The 27211-nt window shown below is 45.3% G+C and overlaps 2 protein-coding genes across 3 annotated transcripts; one reads left to right on the plus strand and one right to left on the minus strand.

Moving 5' to 3' along the window:
• On the minus strand, positions 1-27211 carry LOC120409411 (zinc finger protein 883-like). 2 transcript variants are annotated; one of them, XM_039547481.1, is made up of 3 exons: positions 27025-27182; positions 23074-24768; positions 1-3685 (listed from the first exon to the last, which is right to left on the minus strand). In XM_039547481.1, the coding sequence occupies exons 1-3, from the start codon at positions 27050-27052 to the stop codon at positions 2598-2600; spliced, it is 2811 nt and encodes a 936-aa protein (XP_039403415.1). In that variant the 5' UTR covers positions 27053-27182; the 3' UTR covers positions 1-2597. The 2 variants fall into 2 exon arrangements, with proteins under 2 accessions (XP_039403415.1, XP_039403406.1); XM_039547472.1 differs by lacking the exon at positions 1-3685 and having other exon boundaries at positions 21020-24768; positions 27025-27211.
• On the plus strand, positions 4916-13101 carry LOC120409447 (acrosin-binding protein-like). The gene is made up of 4 exons (XM_039547558.1): positions 4916-5063; positions 7393-7608; positions 11518-11612; positions 12047-13101. The coding sequence occupies exons 1-4, from the start codon at positions 5021-5023 to the stop codon at positions 12635-12637; spliced, it is 945 nt and encodes a 314-aa protein (XP_039403492.1). The 5' UTR covers positions 4916-5020; the 3' UTR covers positions 12638-13101.

A 27211-nucleotide genomic window follows, 5' to 3' on the forward strand; every position in this document is an offset into this window, starting at 1 on the left:
TTATATAATATAGAAACACTGTTGACAGTAGGAAGTGCAACAATAATAGTAATATACAATATAGAGAGGTTTTATGTAATATGGAAACATTAACATAGTAATAAGTAATTATTGCTAGCAATTATGCGGTGCTTTATATGTTAAAATATTTTACTAGCATTAATTAGTTAAAGGAACAAAAGTATCACATTACCAAAAGGACTAGAAAACTGGAAACAGTCTCTGCTTCCATGGGAACCCAAAATGTGAAATGGGTCTAGCCAGGACATCCAAAAGCTTCTTTTGTTTTGTTTAAATGAGAAGATTACATTATTGCCCAGGTTTTGTTAGCATGTAGAGCGGGAGACTAAAGATGTTTCAATGTGAAGAGACAAATTCTGGAGATGTTGCCAGGGAGGAAAAGATAGAGATAAACACTTTCACAGTGAGCGCTATGTATCCATCCTCTTTGAGAGCAGCTACTTCACTTCTGACTTGAGTGTATCTCCTGATTTTTGCTTATGGAGGTAAGAGTCCTTTGAACTGAATACAGTAGAACATCACAGTTATGAACATCTTGGGAATGGAGGTTGTCCGTACCTCCGAACAAAGCATGGTGGTTCTTTCAAAAGTTGACAACTGCACATTGACTTAATACAGCTTTGAAGATATACTATGCAGAAGAAAAATGCTCCTTTCCCTTTTTTTAATAGTTTACGTTTAACACAGAACTGTACTTGCTTCCCCCATCCGCTGCTGCCTGATTATGTACTTCTGGTTCCAAATGAGGTGTGTTGTTGACTGGTCAGTTCATAACTCTGAAGTCCTACCATAAATCTCTCCGAAAGAGGAAGAAAAGAAACAGACAGAGCTGCAGATCTTTAAGATCAAAGAGAGGAAACAGCCCAAATCCCTTGTCTAAAACCTGGCCAAGTTACCAGGTGAGAGTCATCAAAAACACATTACTTTGCCATCCACAGTTTAAAAAGCAATGACATCCCCAGAACTGCTTACAATTTGTAATAAACTGAAGGTCTGGCTGAGACCCAATCTGGACATTATTATTTTAATCTTCTTATACCTAAATAAAAAATAAAATCTAAAAAAAAATCTCCCTTTCTATTCTACCACAAATTCCCACTCCTAATCCCCAAATTATCCAGCACCCAACACCCCATCCCTCAGATCCACATTACACCTCCTCTGCACAATCTGTAAAACCCACTCCACCAGCACTCAGCTCCCCACAAGTAATTCACTCATTCTTTCCAGAATACCCCAATTTTCTAGCATCAACCGCCTCTCTCCAATATCAAAATAATCAGTTCAATGCCCCTTCTCTGCCTGAAGGGAAAAAGGTATTTGAACAGGGATCTCCTATCTCTGAGGAAAATGCCCAACCCACTGGGCTATGGGATAGTCTGATTAGGGATGTAAATATTGTTTAAAAAGTTAACCGTTTAAATGATTAAAATTATATCATTTAATCTGTTAACTGATTAAAGGGAGAGGGGCTGGGGCTGGGCTGCTCACGCTGGCCTGGGGCTGCAGCTGGGGTAACGGTTAGGGTGGGTTATCTGGTAAGACAAATGTTTACTGGTTAACAGTTTAATATTTTACACCCTTAATTCTGATGTGGGGCTTCCTCAGTCTCTCATGTTGAAGCTGTTCCACTTGTTCCTGGGTAAGCATTTTAACCACTAGGCTAAAAGTTATGGGAGAGGAGGCTCCTCCTCCTCCTCCATCAGGATTTTGAATGTAGCCGGAATCTGCTAGATGTGCTCAGAACATGCCTACTGGCCTGACCTCTGCAGGAGGATCACCCAACTTCCCCTGGTCTGAGCATCGCGCTGGTGCTTAAGTGTCCAGATGCTTACAGTGAGGTGGCAGGGTGCATTCCTAGAGGCCGATACTTATGTGACTAGGAGATGGTTACAGTGAAAATGCAGGTGCCAAATCAATTAGGTGCTGCAGAGTTAAGCAGCAGCTTACTGGGGGTTTTGTGGATTGTAATAGTGCCTAAAACTGCATCCGACGAAGTGGGTATTCACCCACGAAAGCTCATGCTCCAAAACGTCTGTTAGTCGTGCCACAAGACTCTTTGCTGCTTTTACAGATCCAAACTAACACGGCTACCCCTCTGATATTAGGCTCCTTTGTGAATCTGGGCCTCACTCCTTTTTATATACCCCAAACAACTAATGTCTGCTACTGCTTTCTATTCCATATGGCCACTCTAATCCTATACTACGGGGTGGCCAAACTTACTTTGACCCTCTGAGCCACATTTGACAATCTTCAGAAGTTTGAGAGTCAGGACACACCTGCTGGGGCTCTGGGCTTCAGCCCCACGGGCGGCACCTTACGGGGCTTTGGGCTTCAACCCCACTCCTGCTGAAGCCTTAAACCCCAGCAGGCAGGCCCCACAGGGCTGAAGCCCTGAGACCCCCTCCCCACTGGGAAGAAGGCGCTACCCCACCACCCTGCTGCAAGGCAGAGGTCTCGAGCTTCCCCCCAAGTCTGGTAGGTGGGGAATGGGGAGAGGGGGATCTGCGAGCTACACTGTAAACTGTAAAAGAGCCGCATGCAGTTCATAAGCCATGGTTTGGACACCCCTGCTATACTAGATGTGAACGCAAACTGACACTTTTCCTACATGCAATACATTTATAGGGTTTCTTTCCTGTGTGGATTCTCAAATGCACTTTAAGTGCTGAGCTCTGTCTGAAGTTTTTCCCACATTCACTACATTTATAGGGTCTTGCTCCCGTGTGGATTCGCGAATGCACATCAAGTGCTGAGCTCTGTCTGAAGGTTCTCCCACATTTATCACACGTATATGGTCTCTCTCCTCTGTGGATTCTCAGATGCACATTAAGTGCTGTGCTCCGTCTAAAGCTTTCTCCACATTCAGCACACTTGTAAGGTTTTCCTTTTGTGTAGACACCCCGACGTGAAATAAGTGCAGCGCGCTCACTCCGGGTTTTCCCACATTCAGAACATCGATAGGGATTTCCTCCTGTATGGATTCGGTGATGAGTCGCAAGTGCCGAGCTCTGACTGAAGCTTTTATTACACACTGAACATTTGTAGGGCTTTTCTCCTGTGTGGGTTCTTCTGTGGGTAATAAGTGATGAGCTCTGTCGGAAGCTCTTTCCACAATCACCACATTTGTAGGGTTTCTCTCCTGTGTGGATTCGCTGGTGTCGGATGATGGCAGAACTGTCACGGAACCTTTTCCCACATTCTTTACATTGATGAGGTTTCTCCCCTGTGTGGATTCTCCGGTGTATAATAAGCGATGAGCAATCACTGAAGCTTTTCTCACATCTAGTACAACGGTAGGGCTTTTCACCCTTGTGGCTTCTTTGGTGTACGATGAGGTGTGATTTCTGACTGAAGCTCTTCCCGCATTCTTTACATTTGTAATGTTTTTCACCCGTGTGGGTTCTCTGGTGTCTGATAACATTTGACCGCTGACTGAAGGTTTTCTCACACTCATTGCACTGATAAGGCTTCTCTCCTGTGTGGATTCGCTGGTGTTTAACCAGGTCTGAATTCCGAGTGAAGCTTTTCAAACATTCACTACAACCGAAGGGTTTCTCTGCCACATGGATTCTCTGATGCTGAGTAAGGTAGGAGTTTCGACTGAAGCTTTTCCCACATTCAGAACACTGATAGGGTTTCTCTTCCGTGTGCGCTGTTTCTTGCTCAGAGAGGCCTGGGCTCAAAACAGAGTCATTCTCACAATCGGATGTGTTTGGTTTATCTTCAATGTGATCATCATCTTCAGGTTGCCTGACACTTACTTCCTGGGAAGGGGATTTTCTCTGTCTCTTCCCAGGAGATTTTCTGATTTCATTTTCTGACTTCTCCTGACTCTCGCAAGCTTCTGTTTGGTCAGGACTCTTGGAAATATTCCCTTTAAATCTTCTCAACAATGCACTACGTGTTTTCATTTTCCCAGGACCTTCCTGAAGATGAATGCCCTTCTTAATTTTACTCACAACTCTCACTGGCTGGAATAGAAAGAGAAATGAGACATGAATAATTCCCTGTGCTTGTAAGAGAGAGGAAGCCTTAAAAAAAAACAAAAAAAAAAAACACAACACATAACCACAACGATTTCCCACAAATAAACCACTCTTCCTAACATGTTAATCCCAGAGCCCAAGTCACTAGACATCCAGATGCCCATCTTCTGCCTGAGTCCCAGAACGATCCATTATCCAGGGGAAATAAGCATTCATCTGCCTAAGTCACCTGTGAAAGCCTAATTTAGTAAGCATGCTCAGAGGCTGCCTAACACCACACAAACAATCTGCATCACCCCTCCCCATTATAACCTTTAGCCCAGTGGTCAGCGCACTCACCCATGATGTGGGAAACCATCAGTTCAAGTCCTCCCTCTGCCTGATGAGAAGGGATCTGAACAGGCATCTGTCAGATGAGTGCCCTAACCACTGTTTCAGGATTTCAGGATAGTCTAAGGTGTGTCTCCTTCAATCTCGTCTCCTGAAGTTGTTTCACTTTAATTAAATAACTGAATAATTAAATATGAATTGGGCCTTGTACAATAACTAAATAGTGCAAGCGAGTGCTTATAAGAAACCATACAACAAGCCAGTATGGGCAACTCTGCACTCCTAAAGCCAAACAAACCAGTGCACAGCCCCTGGATTCATAGACGGCTCTACAATAACATAGCACCAGCAGCCATAAAAGACAGACAAAGAGATGTAGCGCAGGGAGGAAACGAAGGAGAGAAAAGGCAGCAGACAGATAAAATGGTGCATTGGCAAAAGGGAGAGGAGATAAGAGTTTGTGATGTCACCAAGTTTGTGATGTCATCAAGTTGCTATTGTGAACTGGTCTGCAGCAATAACCCTACTCAGAGAGTTCCCCACCTTCTCCTCCTGACCCACCTCAGGTAAAAACAGCAACAGGAAAAAGGAACAAAGTGAGGGAAAGGCAAGGAACCCAGAACTCCCTCCATGGTATTTAACACCCCCCACCTCCACCCACATATAATACAAGAAAGATGAGATGTCAGATAGCAGCATGGGCCTTCCTGATTGTTTCTGGTGAGTAGGGAAACGTCGCCTCATTGTCCACCCCTGACACTGACTTGTGATAGAGGACAGGAGAGTCCCCTGTTCCCCATCCTCGCTCATTGCAGATCAGGAACCTTGGCACCTCAGAACTAGAAAGGCAGGGACAGGTTTACATATCAGTAACTGTCATTTAAATCTTGGCTGCACAAAGCACTGCCTCCTCGAGTCCCTTTCTTCCAAATGCTTTAACCCGCCCACTTGTTGACTTTGAACACACACCTTATAGCTACAACTAGAGAAACACCCGAAGCCTGGCTTTTTTCCCCCCCAGTCTGCCACATTGATCCTGGTCCCTTCAGTGTTGGTTAGGCAGAAAAATGTTACCAGTTCTCCTATATAAAAGAATTGAACTCTGCGCAGTAGCCTGGAAACAGGCCAGAGAGCTGAAAAGGTTTAGCCACAGCAATTAGAACAGTACCCTACAACAGAAGAAAAAGAACTGCAGGTGGCTGAACTACAGACTACAGACAGGGCCAGATGCTTCCCATTACAAGACCCTGCTTCCAGGTGCCTATAACTTTGTCAGACTTCAATGGTTTTAGGCTGAAATGTTCCTTGCTGGATGCCTGCCTCAGCCTGAGCCTTTTTTTTTTTTTAATTATTATTTATTTCCACCAAAGTGGTTTCAGCCGTTTCTGAGAACAGGGTTAAAGGAACAATACATGTTCTGGTAACCTTTTCTTGGGAAAGCTCTAGTGCTCCTGTGCTTTGGAGCGCAGTCTTGAAATTGGCTGGGTGCTAGCCTGTGCATCAGGGAGGTACCGTTGCCATCCCTGTGAAAACATAGGCGCGGGAACTAGGGGTGTGGGATTGTGCACCCTCGGTGTCCCGGCTGCCGGCCTCAGCTCGGGTGAGGGCGGACAGAGGTAAGGGGGGTGGCTTTCAGCACCCTCACTATTAAAAATGTTCCAGCGTGACTGTGTGATAACCCACTCAAATATGGCCAAGTTAAAAACCTCTGAAAAAATCCGTTCACTCAAGCTTGGCAGAGACTTCTTGGATTTCAGCAACTAAAATCTCCAAAGATTGTTTTCACAGAACACGCTCAAGCCTCTCATAGTTCATAGTGCTAACCACATGCGCCATCCCCACTGAGCATGCTCCATCCCCTCCCAGCTCCTACACATGACCTGGCTGCGTATATGCCATCACTATGGGGGGACTGAGTATGCTCCCTCCAGCCCAGGTCAACAAGGGTGAAGCCAAACTTTCCTTGGAATGGCTGCTCCCAGCTAGGTTGAAGCGGAGCAGCCTGCCTCTCCTGTGTTATCAGTGACACACACCCCTGCTGGTGTTCAGGCCATGCAGAGGATGAAGCCGTCTGATTAGACTGCAGAGTGGACAAAAGTCCGACCCCAGGAAAGGGAAAGGAGTAGTTTGGGACAAGGAGTCTAGTGAGACAGTCTGGAGGCAGGAAGAAGATAAACTGGGATTGCTTGAGCAAAGAGACCAGGACGGGGAGCAGGAGGCTGGGACTAATGGGACAAGGAGACAGGGACTGGGAGCAGTTCAGGGAAACAGGGGGAGGACCAGGAGCTAGTTGGCTCGGAGGAGATGGGGAAGACTAAGTCCGGAGGAGATGAGGAGAGGGAATAGATTGGACTGCCTGGGACTAGGCGCAGGGCATGGAAGAGGCATAGGAGACACTAGGTGGGAAGACCAGGATTCGACAGCAAGCCCAGATGAGGAGACTAGGAGAACCTTAATAATGTTCTTTAAAAGCAGTCTGCGTGTGTACATAGCTCCAAGTTTTTTAATGTTATATACAGGTTCATTGAATGTTTGAATGCCCGAGACAGCATGCACACAAATCCAACCGCCACGGATTTCTAGAAGGTTCTGGATCCATTTGCCAAGAATGGGGATTTAGAGAACAAATTATTGAAAGAAAACAATATCCCACAATTCCCTTTCCAGGGAAAAGTGAGGGTGTGGTGGGGGGTGTGTGTGGAGGAGAGAATTAACAGCACAATTCAGGGCCCCAGTCCCAGAACAGGGAGTCACAACCATCATTCCCAGGAAAGGTGAGAAGAGGTTTCCCTCATAATTCAGGACCCCATTCACAAGGGGTCACTTGCACAGCTATGGACCCAATCCCCAGGGGAGGAGGTTCCTCCCAACGGGTCAGGCCAGGAGGTCACCCTTCAGTGCTGCACCGTGTTTTCAAGAAATTGTTACTTCCACAATTCTGGACCCCCTACCCAAGAGAAAGGTTATACCCACATCTACAGCCCTGCAATTCTTTTCCCAATGTCTATCATCTGCAGCATTTCACTTCCTTCCTGCTCCTCTTTTGCAGTACTCTCAAGCTGGTGTTCTGCTGCCCACCTTCAGGATGAGGGCCCATTGCTAACTGGAACACCACTCTCAGAGCCAGAGTATGATCAGTTCTTCAAACCTCTTCGTGCCCCTTACCGAGCTAGTGCCACCTGCCTCATTCGTGCCTTGTATGGCTGCCAGAATCCTTTGATCCAGAGACTGGACCAATACGAAAACCATGGAGTCATCCCTCAGGGTAAGGCTGACCACAGCATCCAAAAGCAGAAGGACTGGGGTCTCAGACCATCCGGCACTGGGAATGATCAAATGACAGATGGGAAGGAGTCCTTAAGTGCCTGGATTTATAACAGGGATGGGAAGGAAGCCATCTGCTGATGGGGTTTATTTGTTCTCGGTCCTTCTTTTCCCAGGGGCATAAGTGTGTGCAGTGGAGGGTTTTGTTTTGGTAGAGGTTCTGAGGGTTATTATCCACATGTTACTATGTGTTTATATTAGAGAAGGCAAGTTTGAAGAAGTGTGTATTTCCTTCTGTAATAGAACTATAATACAGTTACTCTACGTTACTACAGAGAATGATTTCCCAGGTATCTGCCTGGCAGGTCTTGCCCACATGCTCAGGGTCTAACTGATCACCATATTTGGGGTCGGGAAGGAATTTTTCCCCAGCTCAGATTGCCGGAGAGCCTGGGGGGGTTTCACCTTCCTCTCCACCATGACTGCAGGTTTATACTAGTGTAAATGGTGGATTTTCTGTAACCTGAAATCATGACTTGAGGATTTCAGTAACTCAGCCAGAGGTTATGGCTCTATTACAGGAGTGGGTGGGTGAGGTTCTGTGCCCTGCAATGTGCAGGAGGTCAGACTAGATGATCATGATGGTCCCTTTTGACCTTAAAGTCTATGAGATAGAAACTGAAGAGAAACAGTCCCATTCAATTACATCACATGAAGGGACACAACTAAATATTGAAATTTTTTTAATAAATGCTTGTATACAAATGCTAGAAATCTAAATACTAAGATGGATGAACTTGAGTGCCTGATATTAAAAGTGGCTATGGATAGAATAGGCATCACAGAAATGTGGTGGAACAGTGATAATCAACAGGACATGGTAATACCAGGGTACAAAATGTATAGGAATGACAGAGTAGGTCATGCTGGTGGGAGAGGAGTACTATATAGGAAAGCAAGCATAGAGTTAAATATAGTAAAAATCTTCAATAAATCAAATAGTACATGGAATTTTTATCCATAGAGATTCTATGTTTGAATAAGAAGAGTACGGCAGCAGGAATATATTACCTGACCAGGATGGTGACAGGGATTGCAAAATGCTCACGGAGAGTAGAGAGTTTACAAAAACCAGAAAACTCAATAAAAATGGGGGATCTCAGCTATCCCCATATTGGCTGGGTACATGTCAGCTGTGCACAGGAATCAGAGATAAAATTTCTAGACACCATTAATGACTGCTTCTTGGAGCAGCTAGCCTTGGAACCCACAAAGGGAGAGGCAATTCTTGATTTAGCCCCAAGTGGAGCACAAGATTTGGTCCAAGAGGTCAATATAGCCAAACCACTAAGTAATAGTGACCAAAATGTAACCAAATTAACATCCTTGTGGGAGGAAAAAATTCCAAAGAAGCCTACCAGAAACAGCATTTAACTTCAAAAAGGAGAACTACACAAAAATGAGGGAGTTAGTTAAATGGTAATTAAAAGAAACAGTCAAAAGAGTGAAATTCCTGGAAGCTGCTGTGATTAATGTGCATAAGCCTTGTCAAGTAGTGTCAGGCTAAGTACTGTTAGGCCTCAAACTTCCGGAAGTTGTAAGAAGCGAGTATAGTAGAATCCTGCAAGCATAAGCATAATCTATCTAGGAAACTTTATAGATTAAGAAGGAAACTCTGTAAAGGTTGATACAGACTTGTGATTACTATGCTCTGCAACCAGACACTTCTTTAAGCTGATTTAGGGTTTTTTAAGTCTAGCAAATTGACCACAACTAGCTACATACAGAAGAGATGAGCTGGACACAGGTGCACAGTTCATAAGTTCAAAACAATCACAAATGCCACCCTGGAATATTTGGCCACCTTGATTGGTTGACTTGTTTTGAAGCACGGCCAGCAAATATCGTATAAATAAGATGCAGGTGTGTGTCTGTGTGTGTCTGTGTCTGTGTGTCTGTGTGTGTCCTAAAAGAGATTGCTCTTTGTCAGGCTCACATACACCCCCTGAACCAAAGGGACTTGCGCTTCACTGACTATCTGTGCCTGGCCAGTGCAGGAAATGGTCAACTGAAAGGTAACGTATCTTTGGACGAAAGCAGGGTGAGGTATGAATTAAAACAGTCTGGTAATGCTCGAGCTGGTTAATCTTAAGTCTGTATTAATACTATAGGTTTAATCAATATATAGTAACTGTATATGTTTTGTGCCTTGCTGGAAACAGGTACAGTGTTGGTAAAGTTAGTAGGTTATAAATCATAGTAGTTTTGCAAACCACTGTGCCTGTCTTCAGTATAAGTTACCATCAAGTTATCATAAAAGTCAATAAAAGTTTATAAATTGATTAGATAACGTTATAAATAGGTTAAGGCTACTAAAATTAAAGTCATTAGGCACATTGTCATTAGGCACATTCTGTCTGTGTTGCCTTTATAGTCGTAAGTCATTAAAAGCCTTTCTTGAGGAATAATAAGTTGTTAGTTTCTCTTTTGCGGACACTACTCAACCTCATTACATCTGTGTTGGGTGGTGGGAAGTAGCGAACACCCAGAGTCCCACTAGGGCCCTAACAGGAGCCCCCCTAGGGCTCTGATGTGTGCCTCCTCCTTCCATGGAATCTGTTTTAAAACACCATAGAAGATCAAACTAAATGTATATGCCAAATCACAAAAAAACAGTAAGAGGGCCAACATAGGGCCCTATGATCCGTTTTAGGGCCCTATGATCCGTTTTAGGGCCCTATGATCCGTTTTATTATTGTGGATTTATTATTTTCTGGTTTTTTCCGTTTTTTAATCAAAGTTGTTTGATACATTGACAGCAATTAAGTAGCCTTACTATAAATGCATAAAAATGTTCAGAATTGGACTGCAATGGGAAAAACTGATTTTACAGAAAAAATCCTACAATTTAAACAGCACATCCTGCAGATATACAGTATAGGGTAAAAGTAACACATTTTAAACCACTTTTTAAAGTAGCACTCGGTAATATGATCAAACTGATTTTGCTGAACAGTAACATGCTCCCAGACAGGAGATGCGCACCTCAGCATGGAAGGGACTCCTGTCTGGGAGCATACGAGCCACTTGCACACACTAGCGCAACCAAGGGCAGCTGTGGGTGAGCCTGGTGGCCGCCCCAGTGGGTGGGGCTGGGGGTGGTACAGCTACGCTAGAGGAGCAGTTCATGCAGAGCACTGGCTCCTGCGAATGATGGCCTGACATTCTGCTGCTTTCACCGCTGTGGTTCCCGGCAGAGCCCTGCCAGTCCGCAGATATCCGCATATATAAATTTTGTATCCATGCAAGGCTCTACAAAAAAGAACTTGAAGAGCAACTAGCAAAAGATAAAAAAAAACTAAACAGGAAATTCTTTAAGTACATAAGAACCTGTGGAACTCATTGCCATGGGATGTTGTGAAGGCCAAAAGTAAAATGGAGTCCAACAAATAATTTGATAAGTTCATCGCGGATAGGTCCATCAATGGCTATTAGCCAAGATGGTCAGGGATGCAACCCCATTTTAGGGATGCAGGTGTCCCTAAAATTCTGAGTACCAGAGACTCGGACTGGATGACAGGTTATAGATCACTCAATAATTACCCTGGTCTGTTCATTCCCTTTGAAGCAACTGGCCATTGTTGGAAAACTGGGTGGTCTGACCCTGTATGGCCATTCTTATGTTCTTACAATCCTGTCTTGTTTTTTTTAAATCACTGTGGGTCATGAAGATGACCAGCCAGTGCTGGGTTTTTAACCACTCAAACTTTGGGAGGTTACTGGACGGCACTGGGGTTTATCATTGCCAGATGGGGACCACCCGGCAATGGGGTTTATAACTGAGGGTGAGGGGAAGTGACTGTCCAACACTGGAGTTTTTCAATAAATTTGATTATTTACCTCTCTCTAGGACCTGTATGCTCAGACCTGCCTGAAATTCCCTTCTTCGCAGACTTTTGTACATTTACCTTTTATCGCTGTACTATGAAAAAGTATTTTGTTAAGGTGAGTCTGAACTGTTTCCGGATGAAACTGTTACTGAGGAATGCACTGGGGAGCGCAGACACAGGACATGGCTGGTAGCACTCAAAGAGAGTGGAAAATGGGCAGTGGGACAGATGAAAGGAGAAGGCTGATAAAGAATTGTGGAAAGAACAGAACGTGAGGAGAAAACTAAGAGAGGGAGCATGTAAGAGAAGGAAGGAGAGGAGAGTAGGAAGACAGACATACAGAAAAATATGGTGGGCAAGACACCATAGGGAAAGGAGTCAGGGAGAGATTTTTTTTTTTTTTTTTTTTGCCTGTCCAGGTGCCTACTTTAGATAATGGGAAATATATAATTGTGTAGCAAGTGGTGACCCCATGCACCTGAGAGAAGAACGGGTGCAGGGTCCCTGTGCTTTTCTGCCTTCCTCCTATGTATCTCTGCTCTTCCACAGAGGGTTATATGCCCGGAAGAGATCCAAAGCAAGTCTGGTAGGATACGAATCTTCAACGAAGACGTCACTGCCAGTGGCAGACTTTTGCCCCCAACAAAGCCCTCTCCCGAGTCTTCCACCACCACCACAGGACCCCTACCTCCTTCTGGTACAGGAGCAACTGTTGTCAAGGATATCCTCCTACCAACTTCACCCCAAACCAACTCCCACACGAGAATATTCTTGATCTTCTCTCAGAGCCTACCTAAACCACAGAGCATACCAAAAAACTTCCCTGTCAACCAGATCAGAGAAGAGGCTGAAAGTGGCCAGCAGCAAGAAGAGCTGTCCCGCCCCCAGGAGTCCCATCTACCCACCAGCGACCTGGAAGACCTCTTTCTGCGGCTACAAGACCCCAATGTGCAGCACTGGATGCAGGCAATGCAGGTGCTACTGGCCAAGCTGAAGCCAGCAGGAGAACAAGAGCTACAGGCTACTTCCCTGAAGCTGCTGATGGCACTGAACCATGCAGACATACAGCAGGAGGCTAAGCCAACAGCAACAAAAACAGTTCAGGAGAGAGAAAAAGCAGCAAGGAAGGAGCAGCCATGAAGCCATGCTGGCTGGTTTATATAAAAGAAGAGTCCAGTGTGCAAGCTTCAGTCTAAGCTGACCTTTGAAAGGAAAGCATCTTACATATGGGACTTCCCTGGAACCATCAGTGTAAGGGAGGTGCTCAGGTTACTAAATATGTGAAGTTCTTTTAAGGTTTCCTGCGTTTCCCATAGCCCAGGTGTGGGAATGAAGAGGGAATGCCTGGCTGTTTTTTGGGTTTGAAGAAGGATCAGCTGAAATGGGATGATCAAGGATTCAACAGGAAGAAAGCTTCCCTTTGGAAACAATAGGTCTAAGTGAAAGTTTCCCTCTTTCATATGAATAATTTTGCTATTGTGTCATTCTTTAAGATGGCAGGTCTCCATTCCCAGAAAGGAGGGGGAACGGTGGTGGAGAAAGTGACTCATACTGCCTATTTGGGTTTGTATCCTGCCCCAAAAATAAAGGCTGTTCTGCACAGAGAGGGGATGTGTGTGTGATTCAGTAAATACATTAGGAGGAAGTCAGGCCTTTCATCTGCAAGTGTAGATGTTTCCATTCAGAGCCAAAAACACACATCAGATTTTTCCTTCTCTAAATGAGACATTCCAGTTGAACACCACAACAGACAGTCTAAAATCAGGAAGGTCTTGCCCTCCAGGGTAATTTCTGGTTCAGGGCATTTTCTTTCCTACAAACATGGTGTCTGTATCTTGTGATCTACTTCTGGAATAAAATATGTATAAAAACAAAGGACTAATATTGATTTCAATAAGTGGGCCCACCTGTCTCAGATGGGAGAGCGATATCTGAATCCAACTCACAAGATCTTCTGCTAAAGTAAACCTGTTTAAAATGAAATCTGAATTTAATACAAAATATGTTAAGGCCTAAGCTTATTACACTCTCTTAAAAACAATTACAGTAAATAAAAAACAAGTATGCTGAATCCATGAGCCTCTATTAAAAACTTTAAGTTAAAGGATGCTTTTCTATGTAAAGAAAGAATGGGGGGGGGTTCTAATTGTTGAGGTTAAATTTTACAAATATGGCACAATGGGTCATGTACTGTATTAAGGGCTTGTTTTGTTTAATACAAATAAATATGCTGTTTGGGGTCTTTAATTAAATTCCATCCTAATGCAGCTTGACATAAATCATGAGCAAAAAGTTAATCGTCTAATAAATAAGCAAGATTATTCACCATTTTCTAACACACTAAAAATGTACAGTTAAAAAGAAACTGAAAATATTAAGCTATATAATTGATTAAATAAATCTATATAGTTATAGTGTACCTCTTAGGTAGCAAAAAATGTATCAAATCTAGTATAAAGGTTCTATTTAATTGTAAACCAACTTAGTTTAATGGTTATATCTACCAAGGAGAATGCACCTTTCTTTAGAAAAATACCTGAAATACAAATGAAAAAGTTGATTAAAATCAATTATTTAAAAGTGCAGCTCTCCACTTGGTGATTTAAATCATCCACCCTGATCTCAGAGTCGTCGTTTAAAGAAAAAAAAAAAAAAAGAAAAGGTTTCTAGCCTTGGTGGTTGTGGAGAAATGCTTGAAAATGTGACCCCTAAAGATTCCAAACTTACTTTTAAATTCTCATGATTTTTAAGCCAATCTCATCATTTTTAAGTATTTGGGGCTGGCAATACCGATTATACGTGCAAAGATGAAGTGTGAGAACGACTCAGTAACTGCCTAAATTTGAAGTGTTTTGATGCCCCTTTTCAGCAAATCCCACAGTTCTTTGGAAAATTCACTTCATTTTGTTGCCAAAAGTGGGTGCTGAGCATATTTGAACATATGGCCTGAAGTGTTTTTAGTCCACGTGATCGAATCTTCTTATAGTTTTCAAGACGCTCTGAAAATCTGTATGTGTAGTGAGATTACCTGGTATGCCACAACTGGAGTATGGGGTATTCTTACTGGTGCAAATTTGGAGTAATGTGGTCTAGGGGTTCCTCAGATACAACTTCCCCCCAACAAATGAGTGGATTTGAATATTCAAGTTGCTCTAAAACCCACAACAGGGGGCTAGGGAAGACTTTGGGAAAGAAGGAAGGAAGAACACCCACTGAGAGGAATGGGTCAGCTCACATCACTCAGAGCTATCAGTGGCTGGCTACATTCATCTCCATGGGGGGTTCCAATTCATCTGGGAACATCCCATTGAGATGAATAAACTACTTCACACCACTGCAATCCTGTAATGCTGAAAAGGGCTATGCAGAGCCCTCTTCCCCCCCACCACTAGTCTCTGAAATGGGAGTACAAAGTCCAGGACTCCCGTCCACTCCACCTTGCTGCTTCCAACCAGTAGATCATGCCTTCCTCTCAGCCCATAGGTTATCACCTTCCCTCCTCAAGACCAATTCAGCTCAGGGGAACATGGAGGGGCTAGGGCAGTGGTTCTCAAATTTTTATACTGGTGACCCCTTTCACATAGCAAGCCTCTGAGTGCGACCCCCTTATAAATTAAAAATACTTTTTAATATATTTGACACCATTATAAATGCTGGACGCAAAGCGGGGTTTGGGGTGGAGGCTGACAGCTCGCGACCTCCCATGTAATAACCTCACAAGCCCCTGAGGGGTCCCAACCCTCAGTTTGAGAACCCCTGGACTAGGAGGAGGACACAGCTGATAGCCAAATAGCAGTGAGGTGTTCTCATGAAGCCTCCTTGTGCCTCCCCACAGATGCCCCCTCCCTCCCACCACTTCCTCAAAAACCACTGAATTGAGATTAACAGGAAGTCTTCCTTTGACTTCAAAGGGCAGGCCTTCACTGGCCAAAACCACTTTTAGCCAGTTCCGAAGTAATGGCTCAAGTTGCCTGCAGGTCTGATCTGCATCACAGCTCCAGCCAGTTACGATTTTAAGACTGCTTACAGTCTGGGGGGAAAGCTTCCTCAGTGCACACTGGACCAAAAAGCCAAAAATCTAGGCAGGCAAACAGGCAGGCGGACCATGGGGATAAGGCTCCAGCATAATGGTGCATTGTAAGTTTCACCACTGTTGCTGCCATCTAACGTGCTTTTTTTTACCTTCAGAAAGTATTGTTGGTTCTTCACATTTCCATGCCCTAGCTTTTTATTTTAAAGCATTTATAGCTCATCCCGCCCCATGCTGAGCTGCCTGCTACTAGTTATTTTCACCTTTTCTGCTGCTATGTTTGTTTGCTTTTAATAAACAAACCTCCATACGACCCCAATGTACTATATTTCCTCCAGGCCAGTTTCACCTAACCACAGTTCTCTCCCGCCATCCCCCATTTCCCTGAACCTCTAATATCCTTTAAACCACCTCCCTCTACACCCACTTCCTCCTTTCTACTATAACCCGTCTGCTCCCCCAAATTTCTCCAAACTTCCTTCTACTTTTCCCCAGAGCTGAGCTGGCTAGTGGGGGGCCTGGGGACCCTGCCCGACTTTTCTTCTTTCTTTCTGAGACGTGGCTCCTGTTTCAGTTCCCCCTTCGGAGCAGGCAGTTCCCAGAGGCACCGATTTGTTGGCCTCGCTCCCTGCCTGCCGGGGCTCTGCCCGCACCCCTCAGTCCAGACACCCCCCCCCACACACACACACACACACTCACCGCTGCGCAGGATCCGAATTACCCCCTTCCTGGGCCCGCGCCACCAGGGTCCATGTGCGCTCGCTGCCAGCGCTGCGGGTTCCCAGCGAGCGGGCTGACTGCGCGGAGGGAAGCGGAAGCTGTTCGCTATGAAATTCCCCTCCCCCTGCGCAGGACTTTGCAGTCCTCTCTACCAGCTGGAGGCTTTGCCAGCTCGATGGTTTTAATCCTTAACTCCCCAGACCGGAGCCGAACTAGTTTCTTTGGCTTTTCTTCCCTGCTAATCTCTCACTGGCCTTCCCAGCGCAAACCCCACACGTGGTTCCCGGCTGGACTCCTCCCTCCCCCACCATCAGTGTCTCCCGTACATCCCCAGGAGCAAGAGTGACCAGAAATAACTATTTACACTATGTCTCTAGCTATGTTATCTGGGTTTCACTACTGGTTTTTGCAAACTGACTCTAGTTCGGGTGCCCATGCTACAAACCCAACTCTCCAGTGCAGTGCAGACATACCCTAAAGGAGAAGTCCCATACATATTTTCCACATCTCTTAATACGGGTCACATTGCGTCCCCTGTAGGGGCTTTGACAAGGAGAGAGGTGCAGATTTGATCACTAGTCCCTGGATAGGTTTTACAACAGTCTCAGCTAGGGTGGTACTTACCCTTTAGGCAAACCTTGTCAAGAGGTTGCCTAGAGTAGAGGGTCTCAACCAGAGGACGTGTAACCCTGAGGGTATAGAATCATAGAATATCAGGGTTGGAAGGGCGCTCAGGAGGTCATCTAGTCCAACCCCCTGATCAAAACAGGGCCAATCCCCAGATTTTTGCCCCAGATCCCTAAATGGCCCCCCTCAAGGATTGCACTCACAATCCTGAGTTTAGCAGGGCAATGCTCAAACCACTAAGCTAGCTCTTCCCCCAAATGCAGATATCTTCCAGGGGGTACATCAATTCATCTAGACATTTGCCTAGTTTTAACACAGGATACATAAAAAGCACTAGCAAGGTCAGTACAAACTAAAATTTCACACAATGACTTGTTTCTACAGCTCTATATACTATACACTGAAATATAAGTACAATATTTATATTTCAGTTGGTTTATGTTATAATAATAGTGAGATGTGAGACTTTGGTATTTTTATGTCTGATTTTGTAAGCAAGTAGTTTTTAAGAGAGGTAAAACTTGGGGGTACACAAGCCCAATCCGACTCCTGACAAGGCTACAGTAGTCGGGAATGGGTGAGAGCCACTGGTCTGAGGTTCCACTCTCCTGCTGGGTCTAAGGTTTTCTGCACTCATCATGGTCCCTGCATCTCGCCTGTTGGGGGTCAGCAGCCGACACAGGCTCGCAGTGCTATGGCAGCAGGCAGCTGGGATGGAGCAGTTTCTAACGCCCCAACAGGATTCCCGTCTCCTCCCCTCCCCCAAGGCAATAATCAGGCCTCCCCGCTGACTGGGTTTGAAACGTTTGGTTTTTGCGAGGAGAAACCGCAGCAATTACTGTGCTCTATTAAACCGGCGATCGAGGGATTAACACGCACCGCAGTTGGATTAACACGCACCGCAGTTGGTTTCGCTGCAGCAGCCGCACGCAGTTTGTGCAGGCGCGGGTGCAACAAACGCCAGTGCCGCCCGTAAGGACAGCGGGAAATGCACACAACCCCAAGCCTCCCGCCAAAGCACCTGTGACAAGGCGTTAGCTGGCCAAGGCTCGGGAAGGAGCTTTCCGCTCGGTCTGTATATACGTACCCAGGGCGGCCCGTGGATGTTCCCAAGCGCCTGCGACAGCCCCCACTTGCTACCCTGGATGGAGCAGGAAAACCCGCAGCAGGAAATTGCAAGGCCCCGGTCACATGACAAGTGAATCGCTGTGACATGCGCCCTCTGGTGATTCAGGAAGAAGGAACTTGATGACTCAGGGGCACTGATGTAACGAAGTCATTTGCTCTCCTCTAACCCCTCCCCGGTCACCTACACCATTAAAAAAAGAGTCCTTTCTTTCTTAGCAAAATTGCTATGGCGGCAGGCAGCTGGCATAAGTGTGGCTGGCAAAACTTTCTAGGATAGCAAGTACTGGGTTGGAGGCAACATTGCTGCTGACACCAGGGAAATCAGATTGACCGATCCAGATGCCTCAGGCACACACAGCTTCTTACAAGCGACGACTTTACAGGGAGAGAGCATAAGCTTATGTATGTTGCCCGTCTAGAACTACCTCTGCCCTTCATCTGAAAACGAAGCAACTTCTCCTTTGTGGGATATGCAGCTACCTAATCAAATGCCACTGGCACACATGAAACAGGTGTTCCCCACTCAGGCCCTGCTGCTTTGGTGATAAACCCAGTGTTCAGGCACAGGGTGACTAGAGAAGAGGCAAAGCTAAGTCAGGGCAGAGTGGGAAGTGTCCCCGAGGCTGCAGGAAGGATACTATCAAGTCAGAGATCATTTCTGTAGTGGCTGAGGGCTGCAAATTGCCACACTATTTACCAAGCTGTCCCATAAACCCACTGAAATGGCCTTTCTACTCCACCTGCCATTCCACCTTTCTTCTCTCTGTGTTGCTCTGTTTCCCCACCAAGGGGGAATGTAATGGGTTTCTTGCAGGTTGTGAAGAGTGACTTAAGTTTTCCACAACAGGGTCAGATTTATTAAGATGTTGTCCATTATTTTAACACTACTTCGAAAATGTCAACCTTTACACCCAAAATAAATACATGCGGTCAATGCATCTTATTGTTTATCTGGATACTGGATGTTCAATAATGTCCTTAAATTCATGCTTTCCGACTGCATCGATCACACCATTTTATTGGAGGTTGCATCATTAGAAACCCTGTACAGCACCTCTCTTCCATGTATATTCTTAGTGTGATAAAGAGATAAGCTTAAGAGAAGACAGAAATAGTATAAGTGCAACAAAAACTATCCCATTCCTTACCCTCAAGCTCTACATCATTCCACCACTCTATAAAAAATAAAAGCTAAGACCTGCTAACCCTATTGCCTAGTAAAGATTTCACTGGCCAGCTGGCAAGGGGCAATCCAAGATTCCTAGCAACCAAGTCCTTAGTGGGAGCAAACATCCACAACCCCTCTTAGAATAGTTTAATTAGTCTGCTTTGTGATGTCTCTAGGAAAGATCTCCAGTCACACTGTTTGCAGCAATTACAGCTGGTCATGACAGTCAAGGATCTTTTCCATTGGGGATCCAACACTGGTACAAAAAAAACCCCTTCTGCTTCTTCCTGCTGACACCATCTCTGAGATCATAGAAGTGTAGGACTGGAAGGGACCTTGAGAGGTCATCTAGCTCTGTCCCGTGCACTCAAGGCAGGACTACATAATTACAACACCATTCCTGACAGGTGTCAAATGTTCAGTTTCTGCAGAGGTTTATGTATCCCTTACCTTCATTAAAACTTTCCCCTTTGCATTACCACCCATCTGTGGCCAGGAAAGACAGAATGTATCAGATAACAAAAAGTGCCTTTTCCTCACCCACTTTACCCCTCAATCCTATTGTGATCCTTAATGTTACCTTGAACCAAGTCCCATAACTTCCCCCACCCCCCACGTTACTGGTGAGAAAAGGGTTAAGTTACTGAAAACTATATAGTGTTCATTCCACACACCTACACACACAAAATCCCTGCTACACTGGAATTAAAGTTGACACATACTAAAAAGACTTACAACACCATAGTTATGAAAAAACAAGTGTTAGAAGTTCAGAGTTTAGTCTTAAGGGTGATCTATAATGGAAGAAAAATGGATCTGTACCTTTTCTGCTTCTTTATGATGTGTAAGGACAGCGTTATAGATTCCCCATATTCTGCACCAGAAGATTTTAGTCTTCCACCTGCTTTTTACTTTAGAAGTATTGGGATAATCAAATCTAGTCTTCCCTATTAGACTCCTTGGATGCCTCACACGTGGGTTAGTGTCTTTCTCAGACCCTTTGTGAAGGTGCCTTAACAAGGAAGCCTCCCAAGACACCTGTTCACCAAAGTTCTAAATAGGTGTTCACACAAACAAGCAAACCACACACACAAAAACCCAATTCAGAAGGCAGAGTTTTAATCAACCTCTCCACACACATGCCAAATTCCACATATCAAATTCCCTTCTCAGTGAATCAAGTTTCAGTAGCATGGTTTCTCTGATTAAGATTTTCAAAGCAGACTAGGAGAGTTAGCTGCACAACTCCCATGGAAGTGAGTAAGTGTATTGTGGCTAAATCCTTCAGTCCAGTGAAAATCTCAGCTATTTGTTCACCACACATCCAGGGTAGACAAGGCCTGAGTTTCTAATTTAATAGCATATATTACTTTAAAGACTCTAAACATGTCAAAGAAATCAAAAGAGTGGGAAAAAGCCAATGTTTTTTTCCTCTGCAAGTTTAACTTTATAAGAAATCCAAACATTTGAAATTTTGGAAAGACAGACAATTTGTCACCCAAACACCTTAACTCTGCTCCCACAGTGATGCTACGAGAACAAGCAGAATCAAGTGATCCATAATCACAAAACTAGATTTTTTTTTTACTTATATTTGTATAGTGCACCCTTCATACAGGTGCACGCAGGTCAGAGGTTTTCTTTTTTAATTCCTGATCAAACAACTTATTGAAAGCAATCATTTCCCAGTACACAGATTCCATGCATCACTGAGGGGAGGGATAGCTCAGTGGTTTGAGCATTGGCTTACTAAAGCCAGCATTGTGAGTTCAATCCTTGAGGGGGCCACTTAGAGATCTAGGGCAAAAATTGGTCCTGCTAGTGAAGGTAGGGGGCTAGACTAGATGATCTTTCAAGGTCCCTTCCAGTTCTAGGAGATTGGTATATCTCCAATTATTACCTTTATTACCAGCTATACAAGTGTCATTAGCCAACTAGATAGCAGAGTTAGCTGTACAAAACTCAAAAGCTGAAATCACGGTATTAAGGTTTTAAGACAGAGCAAAGTTGAATGTAATGGTATGTATGAAAGCAATGAACCCAAAGATCTGTCATTCACAGTCACACACAACTATCACCTGCAAAGCATACAAGCCCAGAGTCCTTTCCAAGTTTAAGCAGTGCACCATCATGTGATGCAGACTTCGTAAAGCCCATGTGAAAGAAAATGAATGGAAGCTAGGAGATGGAAGGGTTCCAGCATTCCTACAGTGATCTGTCCAAATTTAAGAAGTTCAGAGCTGCAGGCTGTCCCCTGCTTTAGAAATGACAAATAAATGGATGTTTCAAAATTAGAGTTATCACTTTGAGTTTTAGATATAATATATAGGAAACCCACCCACCTGCCACTGTACCCACATTGGCTATTGACTCCTGTACAACACAATGGGCATGGAACTCATCATTCTGTAGGTCAGATAAAAGGACTTTGCTATGACAGAAAATTTTTCCCACATATGCCCTGTCCATTTACAATAGGGTTTCTCATCCATGTAGATTCTCTTGACGTATGAGATTTGAGCTGCCACTGAAATGCCCCCATATTCAGTATACCGACAGCATTTCAACACCATGTAGGTCCTCTAATGGCTATAATGCAGATCCCCTCAGATCGTCCTCTGCCTTTTGTTCAGAAGAGCCCGCTCCTGCTAGGTGAAATAGATGGCCACCTCCTCGAAGGTCACTGGCACATGAAACAAGTGTTCTTCATGCAGCACCTGCTGCTCCCAAGACAAGCCCACTGCTCAGTCACAGGCTGAGAAGGGAAGGGCAAAGCTGAATCAAGCTATTACGAACAGTGTTCCTAGTGTTGTGCTGGGGACATTATCTAGCTAAGTCTCTGTACCAGAATCGTTCCCATGGTATCTAAGCTTACAAACTGCCTCATAATTTCTCTGTTTACCAGAGTAGCACATACATTTGTGTTTGCATTGCATACACTCAACAAAATGGATATTCTCCTGCCTTCTTCCACATCGGCTTGGCCACCTAACATTTTGCCTTCCTTCTCTGGATCTCTGTGTTGTTGGGTCTTCCCCATAATGGGGAGCTCAGGGGGCTTCTTGTGCCTCTTCTCACCCTGCTCCCTGACAAAGGAGAGTGTGAAGCACGGAATGGGGAATCCTTTGTGATTCAGGATAGCAAAGAAAAGAACAACCCCCTCTTTCAGGTAAGGGGGCAGAAGAGGTTGAAGCAGTGACTTGTGGGAGGGTCAGACGGAGGTGGCTGATATCCTGAAGGTTAAGGACAGTCACCTCCTCCTGTACAGGCCCTGATCCATGCATGTTTTAGGTGCGGAGGAGAGACATATGGTGGGGTCTTTACCTGCTGCACAGTTTGGGAGCTGCACAGCTGGGAGGGGCAACTCTAATGCAGAGTTCCTAAGCTCAGAAGGACTGGAGCTCAGCTGATGGGCTGCTTAGCTGACTGAATGGCATTTTCTCTACCTGACACAACTGGCCTAACTGCTTCGGAAGTCTCTCTTTCAGTCTCCCTCATATTCCTTCAGACAGAGCTTCTGCCACTTCTCAGACTGCTCCCACTCCCCAAGTTTTGTAGCCACATAAGAGGGGTAAGCAGGCAACCATGCTGCACAGAAGCTCTTGCTAAGTTCCCCTAAGATTCGGCATAAAAATTTATAATAATATCCTCTTATGTTTGGAGGCCAGGTGTGGGAGAAGGGTTAGGTTTCTCGGCATCACAATATGCCTGATGCATTTTTAGGAGGATTTTAATTAAGAGATTGATTGTGAGTCAATAGTTTCATGATCAATTAACACTGCAGCACTGCTTCCGCTTTGTTGCATCATTCAGCACAGCAAAGAGCCACTCCTGACAGCATGGGCATAGAGTGCCACATGGCCCACGGGTCCCTGTCTCAGTGTCTCTCTCCCGCATGGGTGCTCCGGTGCTGAGTGAGCCCTGCGCTCTGGCTGAAAGTCTTCCCACATTCGGTGCACTCATAGGGCTTATCTCCAGTGTGGATCCTCCAGTGCTGCACCAGGGCCGAGCTCTGGCTGAAGCTCCTCCCACATTCCGTGCATTGGTATGGTCGCTCCCCCGTGTGGACTCTCTGATGCTGGGTGAGCGCCGAGCTGTCACTGAAGCTCTTCCCACAGGTGTGGCACTGGTAGGGTTTGTCTCCTGTGTGGATCCTCTGGTGGGTGGTGAGCTGCGAGCTCTGAATGAAGCTCTTCCCACACTCACCACACTTGTAGGGCTTGTCCCCCGTGTGGATTCTCCTATGCTGCGTGAGGTGCGAGCTCTCGCTGAAGCTCTTCCCGCACTCGCTGCAGTGGTAGGGCCGCTCCCCGGTGTGAATCCTTTGATGTGTGATCAGCGTGGAGCTTTGGCTAAAGCGTTCCCCACACTCCCCACACTCGAAGGGCTTGTCACCGGTGTGAGTTCTCCGGTGTTGAATCAGCACCGAGTTCTGCCGGAAGCTCTTCCCACACTCAGTGCATTGGTAGGGCTTCTCTCCTGTGTGAATTCTCCGATGCTGAATGAGACCTGAGCTATCCACAAAGCTTTTCCCGCACTCGTTACATTTGTAGGGCCGCTCCCCTGTGTGGATCCGCTGGTGGGTGGTGAGCTGGGAGCTAAAGCTGAAGTTCTTGCCACATTCGATGCAGCTGTAGGGTTTCTCTCCAGTGTGGATCCGCTGATGCTGCATGAGCGATGAACTCCGGCTGAAGCTTTTCCCACATTCATTACACTGGTAGGGTTTGTCCCCAGTGTGGATCTCCTGGTGTCTCAGGAGGTTCCCCTTCCTACTAAAGCTCTTCCCACACTCCACACATTCATATGAGTTTTCCCCAGCGTGAACTCGCTGATGTTTCAGGAGCTGCGACTCCTGATCAAAGCTTTTCTCGCACTCAGAACATTTGTGGGGTTTCTCTCCCAGGTGAAGCCTCTGATGCGCTTCCAGATCTGAGCTCAGGCTGAAGCTCTTACGACATTCAAGACACTTATAGGGTCTCTGCTCTGTGTGGATTTTCTGATGCCTGATGAGGTTGGAGCTCACACTGAAGCTTTTCCCACACTCATCACATTTGTAGCGTTTCTCTCCCGTGTGGATCCTGTTGTGGTTGTAGAGAGTGGAGCTCCGATTGAAGCTTTTCCCACATTCAGCGCATTTATAGGGTCCCACTCCAGCATGCAGTCCTGGATGTTTCACGCACGTTGAGCTGTCAGTAAAGCCTTCTCCAGATTCAGTACATGTACATGGCTTCTCTCCCTTGTGGATCTTCTGATGCTGAGTGAGGTGTGAGCTTTGATTGAAGCTCTTCCCACACTGCACGCATTTGTAGGGCCTCTCCCCTGTATGGATCCTCTGATGAGTAACCAGCGTCGAGCTTACACTGAAGCTCTTCCCACATTCACTGCACTGATAGGGTTTCTCTCCGGTGTGGATTCTGTGGTGTTTGATCAGCGCCGAATGAACACTGAAGCTTTTCCTACATTCTGTACATTGATAGTGATTTTCTCTGCCGTGTGGCCTCCGACAGTTAATGGGGCCAGCATGTGTGTCTAGTTTCTTTTCTGTGTCTAGCTTTAGCTGAGGATTCTCCTCTTCGTTTTCTCTCGCAATTGCGTCATCTAGGGAAGTAAAGAGAGAATCCAGACAGCACTCATTGCCTGTTCTCAGGAGAAAGGCAATCTCAGGGAAGGGTAAAGAGTGTGTTACAAGTAAGCCACTAAGCTTAAGGGTATGAGCTTAAGGGTGTCTGCACACTACAAGTGCTACACTGACACAACTGCAGTGCTGCAGTTATGCCACTGTAGTGCAGACATTCACTACAGTGACGGAAGGGGTTTCGCCGTCGCTGTAGTAAATCCACCCCCTCTAGAGGAGATAGCTAGGTCGAGGGAAGAATCCTTCCATCCACCTAGCTGTGTCTAAAGTGGGAGTTAGGTCGAGCTAACTACATTGCACAGGGCATGACAATTTTCACAGCTCTGAGTGATGTAGCTAGGTTGACCTAAGAGTGAGGTGTAGATCAGGCCTAAGACTATAAGCTTTGCATCCAGTCCCAGCACAATCCTTCCCCAGACAGGAACAGGGAGTGAGAAGAGGGACATGGAAGAAAGAGTTGGGAGGAGGAACAGAGTGAAAGAGAGTGAGGTGGGGAAAGGTATGAGGATGAAAGGGAAAGTAAATGGGTGTGAGGAGAGACTGGGGAGGAAAATGGACTGTGGGACCTTCCGCTCTCTCCCTCCAGACTACTGAGGACCATTTTTAGCATGACTTGTTCTGCAAAAAGCATCTCAGGCTGCTGATGTGGAAGAGAAGCAAAGTCCATCATAAGCAGGGAAACTTAGAGGAGCAGTTTGCCATCAGCATCTCCTGTTACATGGGAATCTAGTCTCCCCAGCTTATTGGGGCAAAAGCCCACCCTATCTGTTTTTAACCCAAGACAACAGTGGACTTTGCCTCTCCCCCACATCAGGGGATTGAGGTACCTTTTGAAGAATACAAAAAAAAATTAACTCGGTGCTCGGGGTGCTCCAGTGCATTTCCTATCAATGCAATCATTGGGAAAAAAATCAGGAAAAATCACCAATTAGAGCAACATTACTGTCCACACCATCATGTCACATCTTGCCACCCACACCTCACCTAATAACTTTCCACTGTTTGTAATTTCCAAAGGGTGGAAGATTGTCTGCTTCACGGTGCATGAAATACCAAGTGTGTAAATGTTGGCAGTGTGCTGTAAGAGGGCCTGGTGGGGGAAAAAAACAAAACCTAAGACTGCTTTTTTAAAAAAATTACAAAGTTAGTGATTTTAAAGTGGGTTAAACTTTTCAAATTAGACATTTTTAGAGAATGGAAAGTATATTGAAAATTCAAGCTTATTCTGATTCAAACGGTATAATTTGGGTCATGACAAGGGTGAGGTTTTGTTTTATAAGGGATTTGAACTCCACTTTAAGTGGAAAACCATATATTAGCCAGGGATCTGCTACAACGCCTCCATAATAAAGTATGTGGTGTGAATAACCAGAAAATATTGGCCAAATCTTTCCAAAGTGGAGTCAAAAAGATATGTGCTTTATAAAAATCCCTACTTGTATGTCTCAATATGGACTTTGGGACCTAAGTGATTTGGGAACACGTCTCATTGGGCACCTTTTCCTTGTAAGTCACTTAGGAGCCAAAGCTTTAGGCTCAGATTTTTGAAACTTGTCTATTTCTTCTCCTCAACATTCAGGGTATTAAGACAGTTGGACAAATACTCTGGATTTTATATAGGGCAGACTCAAGTTTTTAGAACAGGCAGAAGAATCCCAAGAAAGTAGAGTGCTTGGCATACCAATGTATAGGTGATTCTTGCTGAGAGCCTAACAATGCACTTCTACTAGAGCAAAGCCTTTGAGATCACAAAATGAGACTGATATGAGAACTCAGGAGACAGGCTACGATTTAGTCACGGAGGTCACGGATTCTGTGACTTCACCGGACCTTTGTGACTTCTTCAGCTTCAGCGTCAGCAGCTGAAGCTGTGGCTGAGGCTGGAGCTATGCTCCCCACATAACCCCACTGCGGGGGCCGCCACCGGGGCCGTGCGCCCCTGCCCCACCGCTTGCACCGGGGGCCACCACCAGGACCGTGCGCCCCTGTCCCGTGGTGGGGGCTGCCACTGGGGCTGTGAACCTCTGCCCCGCAGCTTGTACGGTTATTTTTAATAAAAGTCACAGGCTCTGTGAATTTGTTTGTTGCCTGTGACCTGTCCATGCCTTTTACTAAAAATAACCATGACAAAAGCTTAGCCTTACTCACGAGCTGTGTTGGAATTACAGCTTTAAAACTGGCTAATTAATTATGTAAATTTATTTAAAAACAGCTCTCACCTGTATAGGGGCCTCTAAGGCTCTCCATTTTCTCAGGGCTCCAGAGATCAAAGACACAAGGTTCTTATCCTTGTTCCATCTAAGAGGTCACTTCACCCCTAGCAGTCCAAAATCATGGTCCTGGGAAAGAAAACAGGGGCAACGAACCTCAATAACAATCAGATGTGATTAATGAGGGAAAGTATGC

This window comes from Mauremys reevesii, linkage group 1, assembly GCF_016161935.1.
Source record: "Mauremys reevesii isolate NIE-2019 linkage group 1, ASM1616193v1, whole genome shotgun sequence".
In the NCBI taxonomy this organism is placed as follows: Eukaryota; Metazoa; Chordata; order Testudines; family Geoemydidae; genus Mauremys; species Mauremys reevesii.